The sequence below is a fragment of the Globicephala melas genome, chromosome X, assembly GCF_963455315.2.
Source record: "Globicephala melas chromosome X, mGloMel1.2, whole genome shotgun sequence".
In the NCBI taxonomy this organism is placed as follows: Eukaryota; Metazoa; Chordata; class Mammalia; order Artiodactyla; family Delphinidae; genus Globicephala; species Globicephala melas.
The window spans coordinates 84,939,052-84,966,280 of record NC_083335.1 but is presented as its reverse complement, the minus strand read 5'-3'; the positions used below and the strand labels follow the sequence as shown (position 1 = coordinate 84,966,280).

At 48.7% G+C, this 27,229-nt stretch overlaps 2 protein-coding genes across 7 annotated transcripts; both read left to right on the top strand.

The window, feature by feature from the left end:
• The first annotated feature begins 744 nt into the window (after positions 1–744).
• Positions 745–4,391, top strand: RBM3 (RNA binding motif protein 3). 2 transcript variants are annotated; one of them, XM_060292838.1, is made up of 7 exons: positions 745–871; positions 1,479–1,598; positions 1,837–1,943; positions 2,591–2,696; positions 2,796–2,889; positions 3,378–3,460; positions 3,799–4,391. In XM_060292838.1, the coding sequence occupies exons 2-6, from the start codon at positions 1,496–1,498 to the stop codon at positions 3,433–3,435; spliced, it is 468 nt and encodes a 155-aa protein (XP_060148821.1). In that variant the 5' UTR covers positions 745–871; positions 1,479–1,495; the 3' UTR covers positions 3,436–3,460; positions 3,799–4,391. The 2 variants fall into 2 exon arrangements, with proteins under 2 accessions (XP_060148821.1, XP_030702565.1); XM_030846705.2 differs by having other exon boundaries at positions 3,375–3,460.
• Positions 4,392–15,077: 10,686 nt separating this feature from the next.
• Positions 15,078–21,475, top strand: WDR13 (WD repeat domain 13). 5 transcript variants are annotated; one of them, XM_030846694.2, is made up of 10 exons: positions 15,078–15,206; positions 15,547–15,626; positions 16,302–16,542; positions 17,424–17,533; positions 17,646–17,776; positions 18,381–18,688; positions 19,412–19,592; positions 19,693–19,834; positions 20,674–20,792; positions 21,206–21,475. In XM_030846694.2, the coding sequence occupies exons 2-10, from the start codon at positions 15,586–15,588 to the stop codon at positions 21,388–21,390; spliced, it is 1,458 nt and encodes a 485-aa protein (XP_030702554.1). In that variant the 5' UTR covers positions 15,078–15,206; positions 15,547–15,585; the 3' UTR covers positions 21,391–21,475. The 5 variants fall into 5 exon arrangements, with proteins under 5 accessions (XP_030702554.1, XP_030702556.1, XP_060148839.1 ...); XM_030846696.2 differs by lacking the exon at positions 21,206–21,475 and adding an exon at positions 20,534–20,585; XM_060292856.2 differs by lacking the exon at positions 15,078–15,206 and adding an exon at positions 15,212–15,257.
• The last annotated feature ends 5,754 nt before the right edge of the window (positions 21,476–27,229 follow it).

Below are 27,229 nucleotides of genomic sequence, written 5' to 3'. Positions count from 1 at the left end.
CTTTGGATAAGTCCATTATGTTTTGTGAAAGTCCTTTCTGTGGATCAAGGGTTCAGCAACTCTGAGTGACAGCAAATAATCGTTCTGTTGGATTGGGATTTACTCCTTCTGAAGATTGAAGCATCCTCTTCTGTAGAAGGCACCTCAAGTGGTCCAATGGTAGGGAATTCGAGAAACTGGCTTCAGGAGGCTGTCAGATAAGGATGAGGGCTGAAGTTATAAATGAGAAGGAACGATGCCAGGGAAAAGGGTCCCATAACAAGTGGCTAGATGTTGGGCACAGAGAAGGAAACTTAGGGGTCAGGGTCAGGGACTAAGAAACAAAGGGTCTGATGTTAAGGACTGTGAAGGGCGATGACGTCAGGGACAGTGGGGAGATAAAACATCGAGGCCTCGAGAGGTATGAGGTTAGAGGACTAGAAGGTGAAAGAAGTTATCAGAGGACGGTAATTATGTCCTCAGGGACCTAGAGGAAGACGTCAAAACCAATGGGGGAGACGACGTCAAGGATGGTGAGGGTGATGTCCGGGACGGAAATGGGTGTGACAGGAAAAAGGCTCGTGCGTGTAAGGGATGAAGACGGCTGGGGCCAGTGGAGCGATGCTGATGCCAGGCGGAACCAACTACACAAGCCTCGCCTCCATTCCCGGAAGCGTACTGAGCGCATCGATCCCTTTGCATCTCCGCCCCTTCCTCCCACCCCGCCCCCTCACTGGCGTCAGCCAATGAGCGCGCACGCCGGCACGCGTGACGGACGACCCGTGACGTACCGCTACGTACGCTTTATCAGGAGTCTTCCCGCGTAGCGCACTTCCCAGTCTCTCGGCTTCTTGGCGGTAGCTGTCTCGTCGGCCTTTTACTTAATTTCCAGGTAAGCAGCATGTTTTGCGGAGCGACCGCTTCTCGCCCCACTGACGTGTGCCACGCCGGGCAAGAGCGAGGTGCGCGAGTGGGGAGAGTACTGGCTTTTGACACGTAGGCCTGGGCTTCTCCGGGGCGAGTGGGTCCCGTACTCGGAGGTGACACTTTGTTTGGTGCGAGGTTGGCGCGCTATATCCAATTGCGAGGAATGCCGGGAGGGCTGGCGGCGTGGCTGGTGGCAGTGACCGCGCGACAGAGGAGGCCTGGGTGGGGGTGGGGGGGTTTTCTTACGTTACCGCCGCCATCTTGTTTTGCGGGTGCGGAGGGAGCGCAAGGGTGTTCTGGGCATGCGCGGCCGCACAAAATGACGGGCGCGGTGGCGGGGGATGTTGTGGGCATGCGCGAAGGCGGCCCCCAAATGGCTACCTCGCTGAGTTCGCCCCGTAGATTCCCGCCGCTTTGGCCTTTCTGTGTTTCAACATAGTTACCCCTTATTTTGTTCCTTTTGTCTCTTCTGTGTTCTCTCTTCTCTTCTCTTTATCTTTTCTCATTTCTCCAATCTCTTGTTTCTCCCAACTACACTGCTTCTTCTACTCTTCTCCATATTTTCTCCACAGGACTTGAATTTACCGCCATGTCCTCTGAAGAAGGGAAGCTCTTCGTGGGAGGGCTCAACTTCAACACTGATGAGCAGGCTCTGGAAGACCACTTCAGCAGCTTCGGACCTATTTCTGAGGGTGAGACATGGGCCAGACACGTGATGGGGGGGGGTGTGGAAGGAAGTCTGGGGCCCATGCATTTCAGGAAACAGGAGAAAAGGGTCAGAATCCCAGGCCTTTACATTACTTCTCTCCTGCTTTTGTTCCTAGGTCTAAGACTGAGAACTCGATAACTTTCCATTGAGGATTGGTGGGAGGAGGGTCCAACACCCTTTGCCACTTGTCCTCTTATCTCTCTCCCCTCTCCCTTTTCCAGTGGTTGTTGTCAAGGACCGGGACACTCAGCGATCCCGGGGTTTTGGCTTCATCACCTTCACCAATCCAGAGCATGCCTCAGATGCCATGAGAGCCATGAATGGAGAGGTGAGGCCGCCTACCTGCATAGGGGCCCTGCTCCTATCTGTCACTTCGACCATTCTTTCTGTTTTTCCCTCTGTGTCTGCTAGGGGCAGCGCGGCCACCAAGCTCCGCAGTGCCCACTCACAGGAGTGTGACTGCCTTCTGTTCTAGGGGGTGGAGGGCAGCGGCAGACAGAGCCGGGCTGCCTGGGAGGCGACGACTGGTCCTGCATGAGGCCGAGAAGCCACCTGTGGATGGTTGACCTGCTCTGGGCTTAGGTAGTAGAGTCTGCAGACCTGCGGGCCTGGCCCGGAGAGGACCTCGTGAGTCTTCTGGGATGGACTCTGAAGCCTCAAACCAAGAGAGGTGTCTATCTAGCCCTAATAGTCGGGCAGCTTAGAGGAGTGGGGAGGAGAACTCAACCTGAGTTCAGTCAAGATGTAAGTAGTAGCAGGGGGAACACGGTGGATTCAGGTCATTTTGTGGGATTCTGTAGCTCCTGATAAAGCCATTCTGGTCAAAGGAGCTTGTTCTGGAATGTGGTACCCAGAACCTGGTGCCCAGCAGGAATTTCTGGGCTCTTTTGCCCACCTGCCCAGCCCGCTCTTACCTCATCCCTGCTCTGTTTGACCACCAACCCATCCATCCTCCTTGTGTCTCCCCACACCTAGTCTCTGGACGGTCGTCAGATCCGTGTAGACCACGCGGGCAAGTCGGCCCGGGGAACAAGAGGGGGTGCCTTTGGGGCCTATGGGCGTGGTCGCAGCTACTCTAGAGGTAAGTGCAGTGGTAAGTTTGATAATGGGATATGGAGGAGAGTTGCCTGTTAGCCTATGTCTGGACAATTGCCATTTGAATATTTTTTATCTGCTGTAGGTGGTGGGGACCAGGGCTATGGAAGTGGCAGGTATGATAGCCGACCTGGAGGATATGGATATGGATATGGAAGGTCCAGAGACTATGGCGGCAGGTGGGTAGCCAAGGGGTTGGGGTACTCTGGTGGTGCTCTTCCCTCTCCCCAAGATCTCAGCTCGGCTGCCTGAGTATTCATACATTTCTTACTGTGGTGCTACTAGTGTTTGTTTTTACAAATTATAACGAAACTACAAAATAAGTGTGCAACAATAATTTGGGTTAAATACAACAGTAAGATATTAGGTCATATAATTGCAGTGTGCAGTCGACAGTGACCCATACACGTTTATTGTACTGTCTTGATTAATTGTGTGTATTCTATTAATGTTTAATATGGTTTAAAATGCTATACGTAAGTTATACATAATGTGATTATTTGATGTTTACTTGGTGTTCATGTTTAACATCTCATTTTACACGTTAAAGTTTATGTTATAGTACATAAAAATGTGACAGGATTTGTAAGTATACATGGTTTTTAGTATTATTAGAAGGTGTATATAAGATATTCCTGTGATACTTATGTATGTTTTTTCCCAGAAGCCAGGGTGGTTATGACCGCTACTCAGGAGGAAATTACAGGGATAATTATGACAACTGAGATGAGGCATGCACACCTAATGTAGGTGAGGCTTCTGTGTTGCCACTGAGCAGACTTCTATGTACCAGTCCTGCCCCTCTCACTTTTCTCCTGCCTATGCATACCTCAACAAGCCCACCTGACAGCATTCCTAGGCCTTCCTTGCTCTCAGGTGCCTGTTAAAGGCTAGTCTGCTTTGGCGGGGGGTTGGGGGGGTGGGGGTGTCAAACCTATCTCGTCTATAATCATCTATTCCTATTGAGCATGGAAGAGGTGGAGGGGTGTCCCTGCTGTCTAGCCTTTCAGCATCCTCATCAGCCCTGGGAAGTGAGCATGTTGGCCTATTCCCAACATCACAATTCTCCCCCTTCTTACTGTTCTCAGATACACAAGGAATAAAACTTCTTCTGATCCAGGACCATCCCTCCAAATGGCTGTATTTATAAAGATTTTTGGAGCTGCACTGAAACATCTGTTTTAGTTACGTCAACTTCTTTTTTTGAGTAGAGCTCCCAAGGTAGCTTGTTAAAGACCTTTCAGAAAGTTCCGTGTGTTTTTTTGTTAAATTTTTCTCCCATTTAAAGACAAATTCTGAGACATTTGTGGAGTCTGGATATTGTTTCCTTTTTTTTTTTTTTTTTTACCAGTTTTTTAGTTCCGGCTCAGGAATGTTGGTTCTGGCAAAAAATGTTTGGCCAGACTGATTTTTTTTTTAAATAATGTGCATCTAGGAACATTTTGAACACAATGTTTAATTATGATTAGGAAGCAATCTCTGACTGTAACTATAAGAAATGAAGAACATGATTACTTAGAGGTGTTTTTTACTCCAGATCTCTGCCTTGATTATATAGAAGTTTCTTAAAAATATTTGTGTCATTTTTTTTAATACTGGAAGAAAAAAATATTCTGTTGTGTTTCATGTAGTGTTTAGGATGTCTTTCAACGAGTTGATTAAAAAGATGAAAACAAATCGATATTGATAGTGCTTTTTCCTTACTCAAATTAAGGTATAGAGGCTTATTACGAATTAAAAATAGAAGAAGTTCAAGAGGGAGACTGAGAAAAGGATTTAGTTACGGGGTGGGCAGGGACTGCTGAAGGGGTAGAGACCTTGAGTTCAAAGTTTGGTTGAGTTTGGGATTGGTTTTGGTATACATAAGGCTTGTGGGAAGGGTGGGGAGTCCAGGTGAAATCCCCTTATGGCTGGAATTGGGTTTCCTGAGATGGTGTCTTGGTCCCGTTGTGATCATCTCGGTGTCACCTTTGGAATGACTGCTTTGGTTTGAATCTCCCTGTCTTTGAGCATCAGGTAGGTGCCCTTCTCACAAGATTGTTCTGAGAATGTAGGCTAAATCCTGCTGTAAACAGTGGTGCCAGCTCCTCCTCCTGAAATACTGGGGGTGGGGGCAGGTATAGTAAACTCACCTTGGTGTGAGGGACACAGGAAGGGACACAGGAGAATCCTGGTTTGAAAACAGGGTTCTAGGAGCACAGCCTCTGGGTTCTGATTCCAGGATTCAAATCCAGGCTCTGCTGCTGTCCACTTATTTGACCTTCAGTGGGTCATTTAACATGTCTCTCAGCCTCATGGACAATTTACATTTTCTGTTGGGGGGTCAAGTGCATTTAATAAGCATGTTTATAGCTGTTAACAGTTTGCAAAGGCATCAACCACAGGCGTTCAGTCTTCCATGGTGGTGTGAGGGTCTTCAGTGGTAAAGTGGTAGTTCCTCAGTTTTAACTCCCTTTAGTCATGGTTCTGGTGCCTGTATTGGAGTCCCATGGGCTCTATTCCTCTTTAGAGTTTCTGATCAGTTATGTCCATTGCGTCTAACTGGCAGATACTGAGCCAAGTACCACCAGATTGTAAGTTTCAGGACATCCTAAACTGCCTTATTCACTCATTCATGGGGCAGGTGTTAATGGACTGATAGTGTACTCCCCAATGTGATGGCATTAGGAGATGAGGCCTTTGTGGGGGGTGATTAGGGTTAGATGAGGTCATGAAGGCTCCACTGTCACGATGGGATTAGTGCCCTTATAATAGTCACTAAGAAAGCTTGCTTCAATCTCCTGCTCTCCACCATGTGAGGATGCAACAAGAAGTTGGCAGTCTGCAATCTAGAAAGCTCTCTCCCCCAGGAGAGCTTGGACATGCTGGCACCCTGATCTAGGACTCCAGCCTCGAGAAGTATGGGAAATTTCTGTTTATAAACCACCCAGTGTATGGTGCTGTTAAATGGCAACCAGAGCTGACGGGTTACATGGGTCCCTGTATTGTGAGAGTTCCAGTATTGATGGCCTGTCTCCTGTGCCTCCCAGCTAGTTGAGACAGGCCCCAGGACCATTCCTCCCATCCAGTCATGAATTTGTTTTGCCAGGTGGATGGAGACTTGGGAACTTCAGAGACCTGCCTGGACTGCTGATCCAGGCCCAGGTAAAGGGACATTGTGGCTACTCCTTACTGGTTGAGTACTCAGTCTAAGGCATTCTGTGCTGGGCCTCCAGGGAGTTAAGGCTGTGGGATCTGGCAGGAGGACCACTGTTACTGTCTAGGGCGGGGGGCACCTCTGCATCCTACCTCAGGAAGTAAAATGTCCGTCTCACAATGTGGCCTGAGACAGGATCCCATAATCACAAAGTTCCTGCAACAAAATGATCCCCCAAGTGACATCAACAAAAACCATAAACGTCCTTTCAGAAGGTGCTGTTTAGTAATCCAGCCTTCAGAGGCCCAGTCTCTTGTTTACTTGCTCTAAGGAAGGGGCCTAGAAGACACAGTTTTCTTTGGCACATACTCAGCAATACAATTTCTGGACTTGAGATTGAAAACCCTTATTAAAAGCTTCTTAGTCCTCTTCACTTTGACCAGAATCTCACTAGTGTGCATGTTTCCCAAGAACCCACTGAGACCACAAGCACATTCAAAGGTGCTTTGAGAACCTGTGTCCCAAAGCCTGTGAAGACCAGACCCCTGGCCTACAGGTATTTGTATTTTCAATCCCTGGATCTTGCCTACCCCCCACCAAACTTGGACAAACATCTCACAGACCCTGCTTCCTAGCTTAGTTTTTTTATCTGCCTCAGGTTCAACGTGCAAAATGGGAATAATAGTGCCACCTCACAGAGCGGTACTGGAGGTGACCTTTAGAACAAGGTAGGTCTGTGATGCTACCCCCACACCTTGCTCTACATTCTGGTTTGGGGGATGTAAACTTTCAAAAAGCTTTTTAAAATAAGTTGCTGTAAATACTTAGGTATGTAGGAAAGCATATCGGATAACAGTGGGCAGTGTTCCTTCCACTCCTGCTTTTGGAGACAAAGCATGCCACAGTTCCTGCCTAGCTGCATTCCTCTTCCACCTCTCACCCCTCTCCAGGCTAGCATGATCCCTTATAATTCGAAGTGCACAGAGATCTGCAAAACTAAAAGTCATTTTATTTCAAATTCAGTGACAAGACCTGAAGCTTTTCATAATCTTTATTTTTCCCACTTAGTGTGAATATGTATGCAATATATTGCAGAAGTATTAGTGTTAGGTTATGGAGAACTGCCCTGGAGCCTATGGGACATGGGTTCTAACATAACCAGTGAAGGCACAAAGAAACCTAAGGCTTCTAAATTGTTGAAAACAATCTGTGGCATTGTTCTGCATAAAAATTTCTAATATGCTGTTCTAAATTCAGTTTTAAGCTTCCTTCAAGTAAAATTCAGAAAGTTTTCTTTACTCTGTCTACTTAATAGTCATTCAAGCACAGTACTTGTGGTCTCCATTTTAAACTTTGACTGTAATCCTTAGTAAGAAGTACATTTTTTTAAATTGGGATACAATCTACCCATTTGTCTATTTAAGTGGAAGAAAGGTTTAATGAATTAAATGTGCAAAATGCCCTGATGTTTTCTAGTTATCTTTTTGTTAACAAAAACAGTTGGCTCCAAACCACTCAAATGCTTATGGAGCCTGCAGCTTAGAAAATGCAGTGTGTTTTATAATTGTTGAACCTGGGTGATAGGTACATGGAAGTACATTAAATCACTACTATTGTAAGTTTGAGACTTTCCGTAATAAAAAGTTCAAAAGAAAACTGTTAGGGGTGTGGTTTGTTAGACGTTTGCGTTGGCATGGGAAGTGGATGGCTGTCAGCTATTTTTGGCTGGCTTGCCCCTGTTCCCCAAAGCCTTCTCCATTGTTACAGGCATCTCTATTCCAAGGGCCTCAAGAAACCCTGCAATGCTAGCTTGTATTTCTTGACATCTGACAATACTTTCCAGATGCTGGTCCTAGGGAATTCCCTGGTGGTCCAGTGGTTGGGACTCTGCACTTCCACTTCAGAGGTCATGGGTTCGATCCCTGGTCAGGGAACTAAGATCCTGTATGCCATGCTGCGTGGCCAAAAAAACAAAACCAGATACAGGTCCTAGAACCCCTTCCTGCCTCTCCCCCCCAATCACAGCCCTCAGGACCCCTCTGGCTTCTCCAGGCAGATGGACCATTCTTTGCCCAGCACCAGAGGTCCTGCCTGCCTTCCTTCAAAACCCAGGACCTCTTAGAAACCTTTCTCCTTAAGGGTAAAATGGGGATCATACCCATTGAATGAGTCAAGACATGGGAAACACCTAGAACAGTGTCTGGTAGTTACGTGTAGTCAATAAATGTTACCAAGCATTTGTTATGTGTGCCAGATAATAATAGTAGGAACACAGCAACATAATGACAGATTCCTTTGCTTAGGAATCACATATTGGGGTCTACGGATGATAAAGTAATAAATTGGTATGTGATGTAATGTTAGAAAGTGACAAGCGTTAAGGAGAATAAAGCAGAGGGAATGAAGAGTGTTGGGGTCTTACACAAGATGGTCTAGGGAAGGCGACTCGGAAGAGGTGACCTTACAACAGAGACTTGAAATTAGAGGGAGAATGGTAGGGGAATGGGTCTGCCACGGTGCTCTGGCTGCCTAGCATGTCTCCTCATAGGCCACGTAGGCAAGCTGATCTAAGTATTGGGAGAACGCCCTGTGATTCTCGGAACACAGAGCACGAGAGGCTACATGGCCATTTCTCATTAAGATCCTCTCTACCAAGGAGGCTGCCATGAGACGGTTTCTCATCTCCCGAGGTTCTGGTGAGGTATGAGGCTTTCTGTTCCTTCTCTCCCCCAATTTAAGGTTATAGAACTGCTTAGCATGTACTAGCTTCTCGGCAACACAGTATCCCACCACCCGTGCTGCAGTCATCTGGCCCCTTTTTGTTTCTGCGTTACCCTGCATGAGGGACATGAGCTGGCATCTGTGGCTCTTCTTGTTTCTGCTGTCTATGTAAGTAGCAAACATCTGAATCGAACCAGGGTATGTTTCTTTACCAGCCAAATATCTCAGCCTTGCCTTTCCTTGACATCTGGAAGAGGAGAATTAGAGGCAGAAGAAAAAGCAAGTAAGTGCAAAGGCCCTGAGTTGGGAGCTTGCTTGGTGTGTGTGAGGAACAGCAAGAAGGTCAGTGCAGCCAGAGCAGAGTGAGTGAGGGGACTAGTGGCAGGAGGTGAGGTCGGAGAGGTGACGGGGCCTGGTTCTGTAGGGCCTCTCTGGCCACGGGGAGGACTTTGGCTTTTTCTCTGAGAGAGATGGAGCAGGGGTCTGAGCAGAGGAGGGCCATGGGCTGACTTGGGTTGTAACAGGACCCTCTGGCAACTGTGAGGACAGACTTGGGGCGGGGGCAAGGGCGGAAGCAGTGAGGAGGCCACCACAGTAGTCCAGGCCAGCAGTGGTGGTGGCGGCAGTGGATGTGGAGAGGAGAGGTTGGATTCTGGATACGTTCTGAAGGTAGAACCGACAGGATTTGCTGACAGATCAAAAACAAAGGGGGTGGGATGAGAGAGAGAAATTGTTATGAATCCACACTGGAGAACCTCACACAAAGTAACTTGGGAATTAGTGTAAAATAGTGTAGTGGTTAAGAGCAAGGATTCTGGAACCAGGTGGCCTGGGTGTAAATCCAACTCCATTGTTTACTGGCTATGCAGCCTTGGGCAGGTTACTTCATCTTTTTGTCTTCATTTCCTGATCTGTGACATGGGATAATAATAGTAACCTGCAACTTCATAGGGTTGTGAGTATTAAAGAAGGTTTTCTATGTAAAATATTTCGAACAGTGTCTGGCACAAAGTGCTTTGTTATCAGTAATATTAGCGTAGGATGAGTAGAAGTATTTGTTTGCAGGCACAGAAGAGAGTGTTCCAGATGTCAGGAACAATTTGTGCAGTTTGAAAAGGATGTGCAGGAAAGCCAGTGTAACTGGAACATAACCAGATAGAGTAAGAGCAACAGGGGATGAAGTTGGAGAGGAGGCCTAAAGAGGTCGGCTTCTCACAGCAACTGGAAGCTGTTGTAGATTTCAGGGCCGATCTACCAGTGCAGAAGGTCAGAAGAGAGACAGGAGTGGAAATTGATTTGGGACTTGATGCGGGGATGGGGGGTGGGTGGGGAGACATACAGAGAGGTGAGAGAGGGATAGGGTACTGTTGTCAACACTCCTGGCTAGTTACCGGGGGGGGGGGTGGTTTCTGGTATCCAGGATAAGAAACAGTCCAGTTCTACTTCCTGCCTGGGTCCAAATGCTAGTTTTAATATTTTCTATGTCTGTGGCCATGGACAGTAAACCCCTCCAGGGTTCACTTTCCTCATCTTCAAAGTGGGGCTAAATGTTGCACCTACCTCATTAGGGCTGTTGTGACAGTTCTATAAGATGCATATTGTAAGAGCTTGGTAAATGCAGGCGGTCACCAAAACCAGGTGAAACGTACCCCAAGAAAGCAAGGATGGCTTAATATTTAAAAAGCAACCAGATGTAGGTCCGTGTATTAACAGAAAAAAATGAGATGAATCAAGGGCTGTGCCCATGTAGCTATATCACCTGAGACTGAGGTACCAAACCTAGGGTCCAGTTTTGGTTTTTTTTTTTTTTTTTTTTGCGATACGCGGGCCTCTCACTGTTGTGGCCTCTCCCATTGCGGAGCACCGGCCCTGGACTCACAGGCTCAGCGGCCATGGCTCACGGGCCCAGCCGCTCCGCGGCATGTGGGATCCTCCCAGACCGGGGCACAAACCCGCGTCCCCTGCATCAGCAGGCGGACTCTCAACCACTGCGCCACCAGGGAAGCCCCCAGGGTCCAGTCTTGCTCAGGCCCTCAGTTTGGCCCTGAATCACTCACTGGGTAAATGCAATTGAGATCTTAAGAGTAGAGTGGGGCTTCCCTGGTGGTGCAGTGGTTAAGAATCCGTCTGCCAATGCAGGGGACACGGGTTCAAGACCTGGTCTGGGAAGATCCCACATGCCGCGGAGCAACTAAGCCCGTGTGCCACAACTGCTGAGCCTGTGCTCTAGAGCCCGCGAGCCACAACTACTGAGCCTGTGTGCCACAACTACTGAAGCCCGCACACCTAGAGCCTGTGCTCCGCAACAAGGGAAGCCACTGCAATGAGAAGTCCACGCACCGCAGCAAAAAGTAGCCCCTGCTCCCTGCAACTAGAGAAAGCACCGCGCAGCAACGAAGACCCAATGCAGCCAAAAATAAATAAATTTAAAAAAAAAAAAGGAAAAGAGAAGTGTGACTCCAGTTCTAGCCCTGTGAAGTGATTTCTCTTCTGAATCACTTCCTGGCCTCACTGGCCTTATCCACACATTCACTGTCCAGAGCTTTGTGTATTTGGCTCCTTTTCATTCAGGTTCCAGCTTAAATTGTTGTTTTATTTAAAAAAATTTTATTTTATTGAAGTGTAGTTGATTTACAGTGTTGTGACCAGCTCAAATTTATTTTTCGTCCCTGCCCCCTTCGCCCACCGCTCAGCAATGCTAACCAAACTATTTTAATGATAGTGAGCACCAATTTTAAAAAGTGATCTTATTTATCAATTATCTTTCTAGCTAAAATGGCAGTTCCATGAGAGTGGGGACCTTTTGTCTGAGTTACTGCTGTTTTTCCAGTGCCTGGCACCTAATAGGGGCTTGCTAAATATTTGTCGGAAAGCTGGCTTGCTATTGCAGCTTGCTGGAGGCTGCTCAAATGGTCTGGGAGGCTTTTCCCAAGTGTAGGAATCTGGTTTCTGACTCAGACCATGGAGAGTTGTCACCATTAAGACTTTGGGGATTGTGAGAACTTTGGCTTCAGAGGCAAACGTTTTCCTATCAGGAAATGGTCAGATTTAAATTATGATCTTATGTCCCAACCCCCACTTCTCCAGTTTGGGAAGAAACCTCAGGGATAAGATAAGTGAATAAGGACTCAGGGTCTACACGCCAGTTACACCTCAGCTCCGTGTGTCCTCCCACTTTGCTCTCTGGCCTTGACTCTTAGCACACCCTTGTCACCCCAAGCCACCTAAGCTTTCCCTCAAATCGTGCTCCTTTTAGTTCCTGAGGATGAGGCCCAACTTCAGGTTTCATTTCAGCCTGTGATAGTAATGAAAAGCAGACACAGCCAGTGGGGTCCAATGCTCGCCTTTGCAGTTATAAACTCTGGAGGCCAAATAGGCAGGAGGCACATGAAGAAAGGAGTCCAAAAAAGACATGGCCCCTGCCTGTTTCTGCCGTCACTTAAGTTACTATTGTGATGTGGCATTATCTTTAAACCGCTCTGGCTTACCTGTCTTTTCTGTCCAAATGTGTTTTTGTTTGTTCATTCAGCTAGGACCCTCAACCATCACTCTGACAGTAAAATAACCCCAGACTCTGTTAGAGTGGGTGGGACTTGTAGTCCCCCATGGACTTGAGCTTTTTCAGATATCATGATTGTAACCAAGGTCACTCACAACCTCCAGGAGCTGCTTCTGGTGACTTGATACCCCCAGGCCTGAGACCCTTCTTTCCCCACCCACTGACCTGCCATTCATGTACCTAAATTCTGCCCCTTTCTCTCCAGGCTCCCAACAAACAAAGTGCCTTCTGTCATCAGCTTGTTGTTCAAAACCCATTTTTAATCCAGTAAGAGTGTGTAAATGTTTAAAAACAAAAATTGAAAAAATGCAGAGCACATAAATGTAAGAGGTGGCTGTGGTCATTCTCATTCACATTATTCTGCACCAGATTTACCTCTGGCAGATGGATCTGTTATCGGGAAAAGTTATTAAAACAACTAACAGTAGTCAGCATTTAGTGGATATCTTCTCTGTTCCAGATGCTTGTCTAAACTTTAAAAATATTAACTCATTTAGTCCTCACACTAAGTCTATGAGGCAGTTTTTTTTCAGATGAGGAGGCTGAGTCACAAAGGGGTTAAGTGACCTGCCCAAGACCACATAGTTGTCAGAGCCTGTGGCAGTGGCCAGGTTATACTGCCTTCTGAAAAGTACTGTACTACTTCCTGGAATGACAGCAAATGTTCTCGCAACAGGTGTCGTTCTGAACACTTTCTCTGCATTAATAGCTAATTCATATTTATAATGACCCTGTCATTAGTGTCTTATATATAGTATCTTATATATAGCCTTCTAGAAATGAGGTTTTTAAAATAATTTTTGAAATTTTAACATGAATATTGTAAAAACAACAAGAACAAAAAATCAATTCTGGCAGTGAGACAGTAGATCTCCTTGGTATTGCTGACTCTCCTGTGATTTCTTCCCACCACGTTTCTTTGTTTTGTTTGTTTGTTTTTTGGCTGCACCGGGTCTTAGTTGTGGCACGCGGGATCTTTTAGTTGTGGCATGTGGGCTCTTAGTTGCAGCATGCGGGATCTAGTTCCCTGACCAGGGATCGAACCCGGGCCCTCTGCATTGGGAGCGTGGTCTTAACCATTGGACCACCAGGAAAGTCCCCTCACCACGTTTCTTTGGAAGCTGAATGGTGGGGTGAAGGGGTGGGGTTCTGTCCTGGGAGGGTCAAGGTGAATGGGAAAGGCATTGATTGTATCATCCTTTACGGCAAAAAAAAGAAAAGAAAAGAAATACAGTTGTTCATCAGTGTCTGTGGCCGATGGGTTTTAGGACCTGCCATGGATACCAGAATCCACAGATGCTCAAATCCCATAATTGGTCCTCCGTATCCGCGGTTATGCATATGTGGATTCAACCAACCACAGATGGTGTAATACTGTAATATTTATTGAAAAAAATCTGTGTGTAAGTGGACCCGTGGAGTTCAAACCTGTGTTGTTCAAGGGCCGACTGTAAACCCAATGCTGGTCACAGATAGGGGTCCAGTTCAACAAAATGTCACACTTGAACTTCCTGGGCTTCAGGTTTCCTTATCTGTAAAATGGGGGTAGTAATGGACCCACAACATTCAGTTATTAGGATTAAGTGGATAATACATGTAAATCACCTTAAACAGTATCCAGCACATTGTCCAATAAATGTTAGTGGTTACACGTTTGTGCAAAGTTTATTCTTTAGCAATCGTGAAACAAAAGAGTGTTCAATATCCTGAAAAGACCACCCATAGCTTAGTTACATGGACAAGGGAGGTTGCTGCATCAGTACAGTACAGTGTGGTCTATTTTTGTTAGAATACAAAGGGCAATACGTTTTTGGCCGTGTCTCATTTAAGGTTGCTTTAAAAAATACTGTTCAGATTGTTGTATTATAAAAATAGTGTGGGGACTTCCCTGGTGGTGCAGTGGTTAAGAATCCACCTGCCAATGCAGGGGACACGGGTTTGAGCCCTGGTCCGGGAAGATCCCACATGCCGTGGAGCGACTAAGCCCGTGTGCCACAACTACTGAGCCTGCACTCTAGAGCCCACGAGCCACAACTACTGAGCCCACGTGCCACAGCTACTGCAGCCCACATGCCTAGAGCCTGTGCTCTGCAACAAAGAGAAGCCACCGCAATGAGAAGCCCGCACACCACAGCAAAGAGTAGCCCCGCTCGCCGCAAGTAGAGAAAAGCCCACGCACGGCAACGAAGACCCAACGCAGCCAAAAAATAAATATATTTTAAAAATAAAAATAGTGTGAAAATAACACTATTTTTATAACACATACAATAATCTGAACAATAATGAGAATTGTGTCAAAGTCAAGATCCGAAAGGAAGCTACTAAACATTGTGTTCCAACTTCGTACATTGTATATCCTGGTCACCTTAAGATGAATAGAGATGCAGCTTCTTGTTGGAGTTGAAATAAGGATGATTTCAGATAGCCTCCTGGGATCCAAACCCCAAAGCTTGTTGTACCTATTTATATCTTCTGGCTTCAGAGCCTCACGCCCAGACCAAGCTCCCTGGGAGTATCCAAGCCGCCCACCCCAACACAGACACACAGAAAGGACTCTTCTTACTCTGGGCGTGCCTGAAGGCCCATCAGTCACCTAGGAACTGGAGAATTTTCTGGGGGCCTCTGCATGTGTGATTATTTTTTATTCTGCACTTCAAATCTTGCTTGGCCAAGATTGTGCTGCTAAAAAGCAGCTTATACCACTCTTTCAAAAAAAGTCCTTTCGTTTTTTTTTTTTGAAAGTCATATTTCTGATTTTCAGTGAGTGATTCGCATACTAGCCCCTGTCCCTGTGGTCCCTGGACATTGTTCTTGTGTACACAAAAAAATGCCATTAGGGACTGAGGCTGGATAGAACTTAAAAGGGCGGAGCCTCCATCCTTGTGTCAGAACCTACCGTCCCTTAATACGCTTGCGTGGTTCTCCCACGCCCTGGGGAGGATTCCTATCGATCTGTTCTGCGTTCGGAAGTTCTTCCTGGCAGCAGGCGGCCATCTTGCTGGAGCTTGAGAGAGGAGAGAAGGGTGACACTGGTTTCAGGGCCGCCCCGGGAGCCTCAAGAGCGGGAGGCAGCCCCGGAGGTGGTCCCTAATCCCGGGTCCTGCTCTTGGACCCGAGAAGGGAAGGCGGGGGTCGGTGGGGGCAAGATGGGTGGAGAATGCCAACAAGGATTGCTAGGCGGCGGGAGGAGGGGCGTTGCTATGGTGACCGGGGAGGGGCGGGGCCAGGTCTGCTGTGAATCATCTGGGCGCTGCCTGGGAAGGGCAGGACTGGGGTGGTGACCATGCTAAGAGCCGGGTGGGATATCGTGACATCCTGGACTGGAGGGACTCCGTGTCTATGGCAACGATCGCCTGGCGGAAGGGGCGGATCTAGATCTCTTCACTTGAGACGCTGACATTCCAGGCCCTTGTCCTGCAGGCTCCCGCGGGCGGACGCGCCGGAAGAGGAGGCCGGGGAATGGCTGCGGTGTGGCAGCAGGTCTTAGCAGTAGACGCGAGGTGAGGCGTGGGGTCGAAGCTCGCGGGAGCGGAAGTTACGTGGTGCATGCGCAATGGCGATAAGTGAGGCTGGGCGGAGAACTTGCCTTATGCGGCTGAGTGGGCTTGCTGGAGGTGAGCATGCGCAGTAGCAGGGTGTGGGGCTTGCCCGCAGGGAATGACTGGCAAGCGAGGGTTGTTAAACAGCACGCTAGGATAATGCAGTCACATGTGGGCATGCGCAGAGTCTGTGGTATTGGAGCCTTTGTCGGGGGTGGGGGGGTGATAGAGCCCATGCTGGTGACATCCTGTTCCCCACTTTTGCCCCCAGACTTCTCTTACCATCACTTCCCCAGTCTGACCCAATCGCCATACTGACCCCCACCATTGCCCCATGCTAACCCCCGTCACCATGTCAGATTGGCCCCTATTGTCTACACTGACTCAGTCACCCCATACCAATTCCAGCAGAACTGCAGACTGCCTCCATTGTGCCCACACTGCCCTCATTGCCATGCCCATTATTACTGCGGACACACCCTTATCACAACACCAGAGTGACCCCCATCACCACTGCTGATCACTTGCCATCCTGACCTATCACTGCCACACACCTCATTCTCCTTCCCTATCCCCTGAGCTGATTGATTCCCTCTGTCCTGTGCCTGCTGCCCGCCTTGCCTCCTGCCATCGCAGGTACAATGCGTACCGCACACCAACGTTTCCACAGTTTCGGACACAATATATCCGACGGCGCAGCCAGCTACTGCGGGAGAATGCCAAGGCTGGGCACCCTCCAGCATTGCGTCGGCAGTACCTGAGGCTGCGTGGGCAGCTGCTGGGCCAGCGCTACGGGCCCCTCTCTGAGCCAGGCAGTGCTCGTGCCTATAGCAACAGCATCGTCCGCAGCAGCCGCACTACCCTTGACCGCATGGAGGTGAGCCCCTCCCCACGCCACCTGCCTCCATATATATTCACTCCACAGACTTGTCGAGCACCTGCTATGTTCCAGGCACTGTTCCTGGCTCTTAGGATGAGCAGAGGGCAAAAAGAGATAATGTATGTCATAAATCAACAGACAATAAGATAAATAGGTTGATAAGCAGGCAATAAACAAGATAAATAGGTCAATAAACGTAGCAAACCAGGTAAACAAGTGAATAACTACCATGGCTTGTACTGAGGAGTGCTAACATGGAAAAATAAGGCTGACTTGGGGAATGAAACAGGACAGGTGTTGGGAACAGAGAGAAGCTATTTTTAATGGGGATGCTCAGGGAAGGCGTCTCTGAGGAGGTGACAATTGAGCTGAGACTTGAATGAGGCAAGAGACAAAGCTGAGTGGTTTTCTGGGGGAAAAGTGTTCATTCTTTGTTCAAAGAGCATTTGTTAAGTATTTGCTGAGTGGGGCAAGGGTGAGAGTAGGGGAACTAGTGCAGAGGACACCACAGTAGTCCAGGTGACGGTGGTGACAGTGGAAGTGGTGAGAAGGGATCTGGTTCCAGCATGCAGTATCTCAGTTGCCTGACCAGGGATCGAACCTGCGCCCTCTGCAGTGGAAGCGCAGAGTCTTAACCACTGGACCACCAGGGAAGTCCCATGGTTCTGGGTATATTTTGAAGACTCTAGATTTCATAGGTTCTTGAGGGCTGTTTGCAAGGTGCGCCTACCTTGACCCTCTGCAATGGAAGCACAGAGTCTTAACCACTGGACCACCAGGGAAGTCCCATGGTTCTGGGTATATTTTGAAAACTCTAGATCTCATAGGTTCTTGAGGGCTGTTTGCAAGGTGTACCTACCCTGACCCTCTGTTTGCAGGACTTCGAGGATGACCCTCGGGCCCTGGGGGCCCGTGGGCACCGCCGCTCTGTCAGCCGAGGCTCCTACCAGCTGCAGGCACAGATGAACCGTGCCGTCTATGAGGACAGGTATGCACCAGGGGCAGCTGAAGGTTTGTGAGGAGGAGGGGAGCCACAGGGCAATGGCAGGCCAAACACTAGTACCTCCCTCCTCTCACCCCTCACTCCTGTTGGGGCCTAGGCCCCCCGGCAGCGTGGTTCCCACGTCAGCGGCAGAAGCAAGTCGAGCCATGGCCGGGGACACATCGCTGAGTGAGAACTACGCCTTTGCGGGCATGTACCATGTTTTTGACCAGCACGTGGATGAGGCAGGTGAGCCAGTGGATGGCGGGTCCTGTCACCACGCATTTGCCCAAACAACTGGGTGACAACCACCCAGTGCATCCTTTTCTGGAATGCAGAGTCTCAGGCCCACCTCGGAGGAATTGCTATTCATCACACCTTTCGCAAAACCTAAAAGCCCTCTGCAAAGTGATCTGCAAAGTCTTGGTTACTTTGTCTACCATAAAGGGGTTCAGCAGCTTAAAAGAGCACTTTGCAGAAGGCTTCTGGGGTCATGAGTCGCTTGAACGAGCTTAAAACCTTTGCTGCAGAGAAATCTCCTTGCAAAGGGCAGAGTGGGTTTTGCAAACTGCCAAGACCCTGGTAACTGTAAAGTGCTTACTGAGATGTAGAAGGCTTTTTGCATTGCAGAAGTCATTTGCAATCCATAAAGTACCTGCCAAGATTTAGGGAGCTTTGGGTAGAGGGCCTTCTGGCGTTCCAACTCTCTTTCTCAGCCAAGGAAAACCCTTTGCTGAGGCCACTGTGCCTGGTGCAGTCGGTCCCGGCCCCTGGCTCACACGTCAGAACCTTCTGTAAATGAAAGCACCCGGTGAGCATGGCAGCTCTCACAAATGGCTCCTTGGCCTTGCAGTCCCCAGGGTGCGCTTCGCCAATGACGACCGGCACCGCCTGGCCTGCTGCTCACTCGATGGCAGCATTTCGCTGTGCCAGCTGGTACCCGCCCCGCCCACCGTGCTCCGAGTGCTGCGGGGCCACACCCGCGGGGTCTCCGACTTCGCCTGGTCCCTCTCCAACGACATCCTCGTGTCCACCTCGCTTGATGCCACCATGCGCATCTGGGCCTCTGAGGACGGCCGCTGCATCCGGGAGATCCCTGACCCAGACAGCGCCGAACTGCTCTGCTGCACCTTCCAGCCAGTCAACAACAACCTCACTGTGGTCAGGCTCCAGAGCACCCCCTTGCCGAGGGCGGGATGCCAGGCCAGGAGGGCTGTCGCAGGGAGTCGGGATAAGGGGGTCCCCTCTAGTCCATCGCCTCCGTCCTCCTCTGGCCAGACTCAGAGGGAAACAGGGCAGAACTGGGGACATGGTTCTTGGTCTGGGATGGCCTCACTGTGGTAGACTCCGGGGATGGGGGGCGGTCTGGGGGTAGGGTCATGGTCCCATCAGCAGTAGTCCTACCGTTTTCCAACTGCAGGGGCTGCTGGTTGGGGAGCAGGATTACTAGTTGGAAACCTTGTTTCATCTCAGTGGCAGCATCATGGTGGTCCGACCCAGATAGAGAGTCAGAGGGCAGGGGAAGGAAATGAAAAGTCTGGCCTGGTCCTGAGTGGGGAGTAGGGGGAGCTGGCCCAGTGAGCCTGTGCTCTGGGATCCTTTCAGCTGTAGCAGCAGCCGCCGCCCTAGTATAGTCAAGGCTCCAGGAAGGACCAGGCAGGCCCCTTGAGTTCTGGGAGAAGCTGTCTCTTCCGGTCAGATTGCAAGAGGGACTGGCTGGGGAGGATGACCGGCCTGAGTCACCTTCCAGTCTACCGGCCCACCCTCACTGTGATGAGAGTCCAGTAGGGATCAGCCAGTCCCATCAACAGCAGCCCTGCTGTGGTCAGACTCAAGGAGGGAGTGGCTGGGAGCAGGGTGATGGTGTGCGGGTCTCACACACAGGTGGGGAATGCCAAGCACAACGTGCACGTCATGAACATCTCCACGGGCAAGAAAGTGAAGGGTGGATCCAGCAAGCTGACAGGCCGTGTCCTCGCTCTGTCCTTTGATGCCCCTGGCCGGCTGCTCTGGGCGGGTGATGACCGCGGCAGTGTTTTCTCCTTCCTCTTCGACATGGCCACAGGTAGGCAGACCCTAGGCCTGCATCCAGCTGCTCACACCCTCACCCTTCTGGTGCACAGTCCCAACCCTCACCGTTGCCTCCCCTCCTTCTGCTGCCGCAGGGAAGCTGACCAAAGCCAAGCGTCTGGTGGTGCATGAGGGCAGCCCTGTGACCAGCATCTCCGCCCGCTCCTGGGTCAGCCGCGAGGCCCGGGACCCCTCGCTGCTCATAAATGCTTGCCTCAACAAGCTGCTGCTCTACAGGTGGGTCTCCTCTCTGGGCCACCTGGAGGTGGGGGGCCTGCCGCCTCTGTCAGACTGAGACAAGAGCCCTGTCTCCCCAGCAGACTAAGCCATGGAGGTTAACTTCATTGAGGGGAGAGGTTCGGTCTCCTAATAATAGTAATAATATGATAATGGTGACATCAATAGGAGCAGTAATACTAATAGCAGTAGCTATCATGTGCGTAGCAGTTGCTGGGCCAGGCCCTGTTCATATCCCCTCATTTAATCCTCACAGCAACCCTGTGAGGTGGGTGCTGTAATCATGTCCATTTTACAGATGAGCAAACTGAGCCATAAAATAGACTAGAGTCCCCTTAGAGCAGTGGCCTGCTTTCCCTTCCTTCATTTTTTAAAAAAATTTTTTTTTTGAAGCTGGGAGTTTTACTATCCCCACTCACTTATGTCTGTCATCTAAATGCAGTTCTCAGCCTGGGCTGCACGCTGCTCCCTGCAGTAGCTCGGGTTCATTCCTTTGAATAGCCATGTGGTATTCCACGGTGCAGGGGTGCTGTAGTTTGGTCAGTCATTCCCTCTCTTTGTGCCTGTCCTAAAATCAGGATCTCTTAGGGACCCTTAGGAAAAGAAACTAGCAAATTAAACAGCAGAGGCTCCCCATTTGTATCAACAGATACAGTTTCCAAACTGTCACTAACTCACACACCATCCCGTGCTTTATAGGTTTATGCAGTCGTCTCAAAACTGGATTTCATGAACCTTGAAAAGACCTCAGGTGCAGGGGTGGGGACACAAACTGGCCCACCATTCGTCCCCCTCTGGGGCTGAGGCTGCCCCCTAACCCACTCTCTTCCTCCTCTCAGGGTGGTGGACAACGAGGGGACCCTGCAGCTGAAGAGAAGCTTCCCCATTGAGCAGAGCTCGCACCCCGTACGCAGCATTTTCTGCCCCCTCATGTCCTTCCGCCAGGGGGCCTGTGTGGGTGAGTCCCATGGGGTCGGGGTGTCTGGGTGGCCAGGGAGGGGCAGGGACCAGGGCTGGTGCTGATCTGGCTCAGCTGTCACGACATCCTAATGCCCTGACTTCCTGGGCCTCAAGAACTCTCACGCCCCAGCAACCTCACACTTTGAACACAGACCCCCCAGACAGCCCAGAAACCTCACAGCCTAAGACACAGACCCCTCCCCGCCACCAACAAAGAGCTCAGAGACCTCACACTCCGGACGCGGAGCCAAAACAGCTAGGTGACCTTGCATCTGGGGATGGTCCACCCCAGAGCCCCCAGCCCCGGGACCTTACACCTTGGACATAAATCCCTCAACACCTCAGAGACTTCACATGCAGGGCACCCCGCTGCCTCCTGCAACACCTCCTGATGGTCTCTCATCTGGGCAGTGACGGGCAGCGAGGACATGTGCGTGCATTTCTTTGACGTGGAGCGGGCAGCCAAGGCCGCCGTCAACAAGCTGCAGGGCCACAGCGCGCCCGTGCTGGATGTCAGCTTCAACTGCGATGAGAGCCTGCTGGCTTCCAGCGACGCTAGCGGCATGGTCATCGTCTGGAGGCGGGAGCAGAAGTAGGAGACTTCCATCCTTGCCACTGTCCACCTTCCCACCTGCCTCCGGCCCCAGCCTTGTGTTTGTAAATAAAGTTCCTGTGGTTGTGCCGATGGCTGGCTCCCAGATCTTCTGGGGTTGGGATGGGGGAGAGGGCAGCTCTAGGACCCAAGATGGGATGGGGTTCACCTCCTCATTCATGCCTTCATGCATTGATTCATTGATGGATTCATTCAACAACCGTTTATGAACGTCTGCCATGTCACAGGCACCACTTCAAGTGTTTTACACAGTCACGCTTTGGACAGACATTGTGGAGCACCTCTGCGCCAGGACCTGTTCTAGGCACTGAGGGTACAAGCTGTGACTTAAACTGGCAGGAATGGCTGCCCTCGTGGAGCTTACGTTCTAGCGGAGGCAGGTTGATAATAGACAAAAATATATAACAGGTCAGCTAAAGCTGAGCGTTGTGAGGAAAAAGGGCAGGGGATAGAGTGCAGGAGTGAGGGGAGGGTTAGGCTCTTTTTGGTGTCCTGATCAGGGAAGATGTTCCTGACAGTGTGACATTTATTTTTCTTTAATTTTTATTTTATATTGGAGTATTACATTAGGTCCTAGTTGATTATCTTTTTTATGTTTAGAAGTGTGTATACGTTAATCCCAAACTCCTAATTTATCCCCCCTCCCACCTTTCCCCTTTGGTAACCATACGCTTGTTTTCTAAGTCTGTGAGTCTGTTTCTGTTTTGTAAATAAGTTCATTTGTATCATTGTTTTAGATTCCTCATATAAGTGATACCATATGATATTTGTCTGTCTGACTTACTTCACTTAGTATGATAATCTCTAGGCCCATCCATGTTGCTGCAAATGGCATTATTTCATTCCTTTTTATGGCTGAGTAATATTCCATTGTATATATGTACCACATCTTCTTTATCCATTCATCTGTCAGTGGACATTTAGGTTGCTTCCGTGTCTTGGCTATTGTAAATAGTGCTGCAGTGAACATTGTGGGTGCATGTATCTTTTCAAATTATGGTTTTTTCTCTGGATCTATGCCCAGGAATGGGATTGCTGGATCATATGGGTTTTTTTTTTTTTTTTTGGTTTTGGGTTTTTTTTTTAATATCTTTATCAGAGTATAATTGCTTTACAATGGTGTGTTAGTTTCTGATTTATAACAAAGTGAATCAGTTATACATATACATATATCCCCATATCTCTTCCCTCTTGCGTCTCCCTCCCACCCTCCCTATCCCACCCCTCTAGGTCATCACAAAGCATCAAGCTGATCTCGCTGCGCTATGTGGCTGCTTCCCACTAGCTATCTATTTTACATTTGGTAGTGTATATATGTCCGTGCCACTCTCTCACTTCGTCCCAGCTTACGTTTCCCCCTCCCCGTGTCCTCAAGTCCATTCTCTACGTCTGTGTCTTTATTCCTGTCCTACCCCTAGGTTCATCAGAACAACTTTTTTTTTCAGATTCCATATATATGTGTTAGCATACGGTATTTGTTTTTCTCTTTCTGACTTACTTCACTCTGTATGACAGACTCTAGGTCCATCCACCTCACTACAGATAATTCAATTTCATTTCTTTTTATGGCTGAATAATATTGCATTGTATATATGTGCCACATCTTTATCCATTCATCTGTCAATGGACACTTAGGTTACTTCCATGTCTTGGTTATTGTAAATAGTGCTGCAATGAACATTGTGGTACATGACTCTTTTTGAATTATGGTTTTCTCAGGGTATATGCCCAATGGTGGGGTTGCTGGGTAGATTGGTAGTTCTATTTTTACTTTTTTAAGGCACCTCCATACTGTTCTCCATAGTGGCTGTGTCAATTTACATTCCCACCAACAGTGCAAGAGGGTTCCCTTTTCTCCACACGCTCTCCAGCATTTGTTGTTTGTAGATTTTCTAATGATGCCCATTCTAACTGGTGTGAGGTGATACCTTATTGTAGTTTGATTTGCACTTCTCTAATAGAGAAGATGGGAGATAGATAACCCAAATTAGTGATGTTGAGCAGCTTTTCATGTACTTCTTGGCCATCTGTATGTCTTCTTTGGAGAAATGCCTATTTAGGTCTTCTGCCCATTTTTTGATTGGGTTGTTTGTTTTTTTTTAATATTGAGCTGCATGAGCTGTTTATATATTTTGGAGATTAATCCTTTGTCCGTTGATTCAGTTGCAAATCTTTTCTCCCATTCTGAGGGTTGTCTTTTCGTCTTGTTTATCGTTTCCTTTGCTGTGCAAAAGCTTTTAAGTTTAATTAGGTCCCATTTGTTTATTTTTGTTTTTATTTTCATTACTCTAGGAGGTGAAACCAAAAAGATATTGCTGCGATTTATGTCAAAGAGTGTTCTGCATATGTTTTCCTCTAAGAGTTTTATAGTTTCCGGTCTCACATTTAGGTCCTTAATCTGTTTTGAGTTTATTTTTGTGTATGGTGTTAAAGAATGTTCTAATTTCATTCTTTTACATGTAGCTGTCCAGTTTTCCCAGCACCACTTATTGAAGAGACTCTCTTTTCTCCATTGTATATTCTTGCCTCCTTTGTTGTAGATTAATTGATCATAGGTGCGTGGGTTTATTTCTGGGCTTTCTATCTTGTTCCATTGATCTGTATTTCTGTTTTTGTGCCAGTACCATACTGTTTTGATTACTGTAGCTTTGTAGTGTAGACTGAAGTCAGGGAGCCTAATTCTTCCAACTGTGTTTTTCTTTCTCAAGATTGCTTTGGCTATTTGGGGCCTCTGACAGTGTGAAATTTAAACAAAGACCTGAATGAAGTGAGAGAGCCATAGTGTGTGAGGAAGAAGAATATCATAGGTAGAGAAAAGGCAGTTCAGAGGTACCAAGGCTGGAGTGTGCCAGGAGGACCATTGTAGAGGCCAGTGTGGCTAGATTAAGGTTTGCTAAGAGATGAGGTTGGACAGGCCCAATCCTGGAGGGCTTTGGGGGCACAGTGAGGACTTGAGCGTTTTTGCTGAGTGAGGCGTGAGTCACCAGAACATTTTGGGCAGAGTAGGGACATGATCTCACTTGGTTGTAAGAGGATCCTTGTGGGCACTGTGAAGAGAACAGACTGGAATGGGGGAGCGGGAGCAGGGGGATCAGTCAGGAGACCCTGCAGTAGTTGAGGTGAGCAGTGATGGGGACTTGCACCAAGGTGGTGGCAGCAGAGGGGCTGAGGTAGGGAATGCTGGCTTCTACCACAGGGGTTTCATCCTGTTAGTCTGCAGGACTCCGCTGGCTCCTCAGGGAGGCTCCCCCCACCCCTGGGCCAGCCACACCCTGGGCCCCACACCTGTCGGTGCATTGGTTGTTTTCCGCAAGCAGGGAGCAGAGGTGTTGAGAGCGCCAAAGTGGTGCAGAGCAACTATGGACCCTGAGGCTGAGGTAGCGGCTCCTGTTGTGGGAGGAAAGGGATGGGGAATCTCTCTCCACTCCAGAGAAACTCCAGACTACCCCTAGCTCCTCCCATGCCCACCCAGGGCTCAAATTCGAGGCCTGGAACAGCTCAGAGAACACAGAGTAATGTTCAGTATTTGAGAGGAGCCCTGAGTGAGGTCAGAAAGCTTGGGGTGTAGACAGGGAGATTGATAACCCAAATCCCTTGTCAATGACCTGAGTCACCAGGAAATGTCAAAGTTCCAGGGTATCAAAGAGCCTCTTGCTCCAGCTGCTCCCTTCCCTCCAGCTCCATAGGCTGCCACATCCAGATGTATCAATGGGAAGTGTAGCTACCATCTTGAGACCTCAGGGTCAGTCCACAGAGTCACAGAGACCCCGACCTGGCCCAACATTGTTGAGCTGCTGAACTAACACCAGCAGTCTTGTTGAGGGAGGAAAATAACCTCTTGTTCATTCAAGCCACTGTTATTGGACAGTGCAGTTACTTGTAGCCAGAAGCATTTCTATCTGGTACTTCCATCTGACAGACCTTAAGGTAAATGGTGATGAGATGTGGTGATAGTCCAGAGAACTGGACTGTTCACAGACTCAGTGATTTGCTAGGAGGATTCTCAGTCTCCTCATATGGTTGTATACATGGCTATGATTTTTACAGCAAAAAGATACAGAGCACAGTCAGCAAAGGGAAATGGCGCGTGGGGTGAAGTCCAGGGGAAACAGGCACAAGCCTCCAAGGGTCATCTTCCAGTGGCCTCACAGGACACCCTTAATTCCCTCAGTTGTGACAACACATGTTAAACACTGTGAACCACGGAAGCTTGTTAGAGACTCCGCCCATGGTTTCTATTAGGGGTTGGTCATGTAAGCACCCTCTGCCTGGCACATACCCAACTCCCTGACTCCCTGAAGGAAAGCAGGTGTTTAGCATAAACCACGGTGCTTGGACGAACAGTTCAGGCACAGTGGGTCACTCTTATCAATTAGAGAGTGGTGGGAATCTTCCTGGAATCTAAATTTCCAGATGCCAGCCAAGGGCCCCCCTTAAAGCAGGCCTTTCCAAAGACAGCAATTCAGGCCTGCTGTTAACTCTTTTCTGCACAGTATGGAGCACCAAAAAGACGCTTGGTTTCCACTAAGGTTAGCAGATCACAAAATCATTTCAGGGAGCCTCATTTTTCTCTAATACTTTCTTCTTTTCTTCACATTTTTCATGTCTTCATTGCATCTGGATTCAAGATGGCTGATCACAGATGTTGTTATACATGATTTGGGGGACTTCCTCCTTGCGAAATTTTGAGGTAACAGAGTTGACCTTCTGCTTTAAATTCTTCATCATGATTTTCTTGACTTACAACCTAAGGGGAAATAAATAAAGAGCAAATAATAAAAAAATAAACTTACTGGTCAGACTTGGACCTCTGTTAACTTGTCCGTCATCACTGTGCCTCTGATTTCACATCAGATCTGGAACCCTTTTTTTTTTTTTTTTTTTGTGCGGTACACGGGCCTCTCACTGTTGTGGCCTCTCCCGCTGCAGAGCACAGGCTCCGGACGCACAGGCTCAGCGGCCATGGCTTACGGGCCCAGCCGCTCCGCAGCATGTGGGATCTTCCCGGACTGGGGCACGAACACGCGTCGGCAGGCGGACTCTCAACCACTGCGCCACCAGGGAAGCCCTCAGATCTGGAACTCTTAACCACTCCACCATCAATACCCCTTTGGTCTTATCTGGAACTGAAATTCTGCTGACTATTCTTTGGTCCAAACTTGAATGCAGGCCTCTAGTTAATATCTCACTATCACTGGCTTTCTGCTCTGACTGGGCCTTTTTTAAAAATTTATTTATTTTATTTTATTCATTTGGGGCTGTGTTGGGTCTTCGTTGCTGCATGCGGGCTCTCTCTAGTTGCGGTGAGCAGGGGCTACTCTTATTGCAGAGCATGGGCTCTAAGCATGCCTGCTCCAGTAATTGTAGCTTGTGGGCTCTAGAGCATAGGCTCAGTAGTTGTGGCACACGGGCTCAGTTGCTCCATGGCATGTGGGATCTTCCCAGACCAGGGCTCGAATCCATGTCCCCTGCATTGGCAGGTGGATTCTTAACCACTGTGCCACCAGGGAAGTCCCAACTGGGCCTTTTTGAACTCTAGAATCATCAAGGCATTTCTGGTCTGACCTCAAATTCGGGCTCTGTTAGCCTTTACTCCTTCAAGACCCGCTTTGTTCTGAAGTTTCACGGGGGTATCTCTTAACTAATCCAACATGATAGGCTTCTCATTCAACCAAAGCCCAGAGCTTTTTCAGTTATTCCACTGCTGGTGCCCTTCTGCCCTGACCTCTATAAACTGTTCCACCATCATCAGCCCTCTGGTCTGACTGGGAGTGGAGACTTCTGTTAACTATTCTAACATCAAGGTCCTCTGATCTGATTTT

What these genes read in the sequence shown, in the direction of transcription:
- WDR13 (XM_030846694.2), top strand. Translation starts at nt 15,586, where the DNA reads ATGGCTGCGGTGTGGCAGCAGGTCTTAGCAGTAGACGCGAG. An exon ending in GTCTTAGCAGTAGACGCGAG is followed by an intron (nt 15,627 to 16,301) that starts GTGAGGCGTGGG and finishes CTGCCATCGCAG; the next exon opens with GTACAATGCGTACCGCACAC. An exon ending in CCAGCACGTGGATGAGGCAG is followed by an intron (nt 17,777 to 18,380) that starts GTGAGCCAGTGG and finishes TTGGCCTTGCAG; the next exon opens with TCCCCAGGGTGCGCTTCGCC.
- RBM3 (XM_030846705.2), top strand. Translation starts at nt 1,496, where the DNA reads ATGTCCTCTGAAGAAGGGAAGCTCTTCGTGGGAGGGCTCAACTTCAAC. An exon ending in TGAGAGCCATGAATGGAGAG is followed by an intron (nt 1,944 to 2,590) that starts GTGAGGCCGCCT and finishes CCCCACACCTAG; the next exon opens with TCTCTGGACGGTCGTCAGAT. An exon ending in TGGTCGCAGCTACTCTAGAG is followed by an intron (nt 2,697 to 2,795) that starts GTAAGTGCAGTG and finishes TATCTGCTGTAG; the next exon opens with GTGGTGGGGACCAGGGCTAT.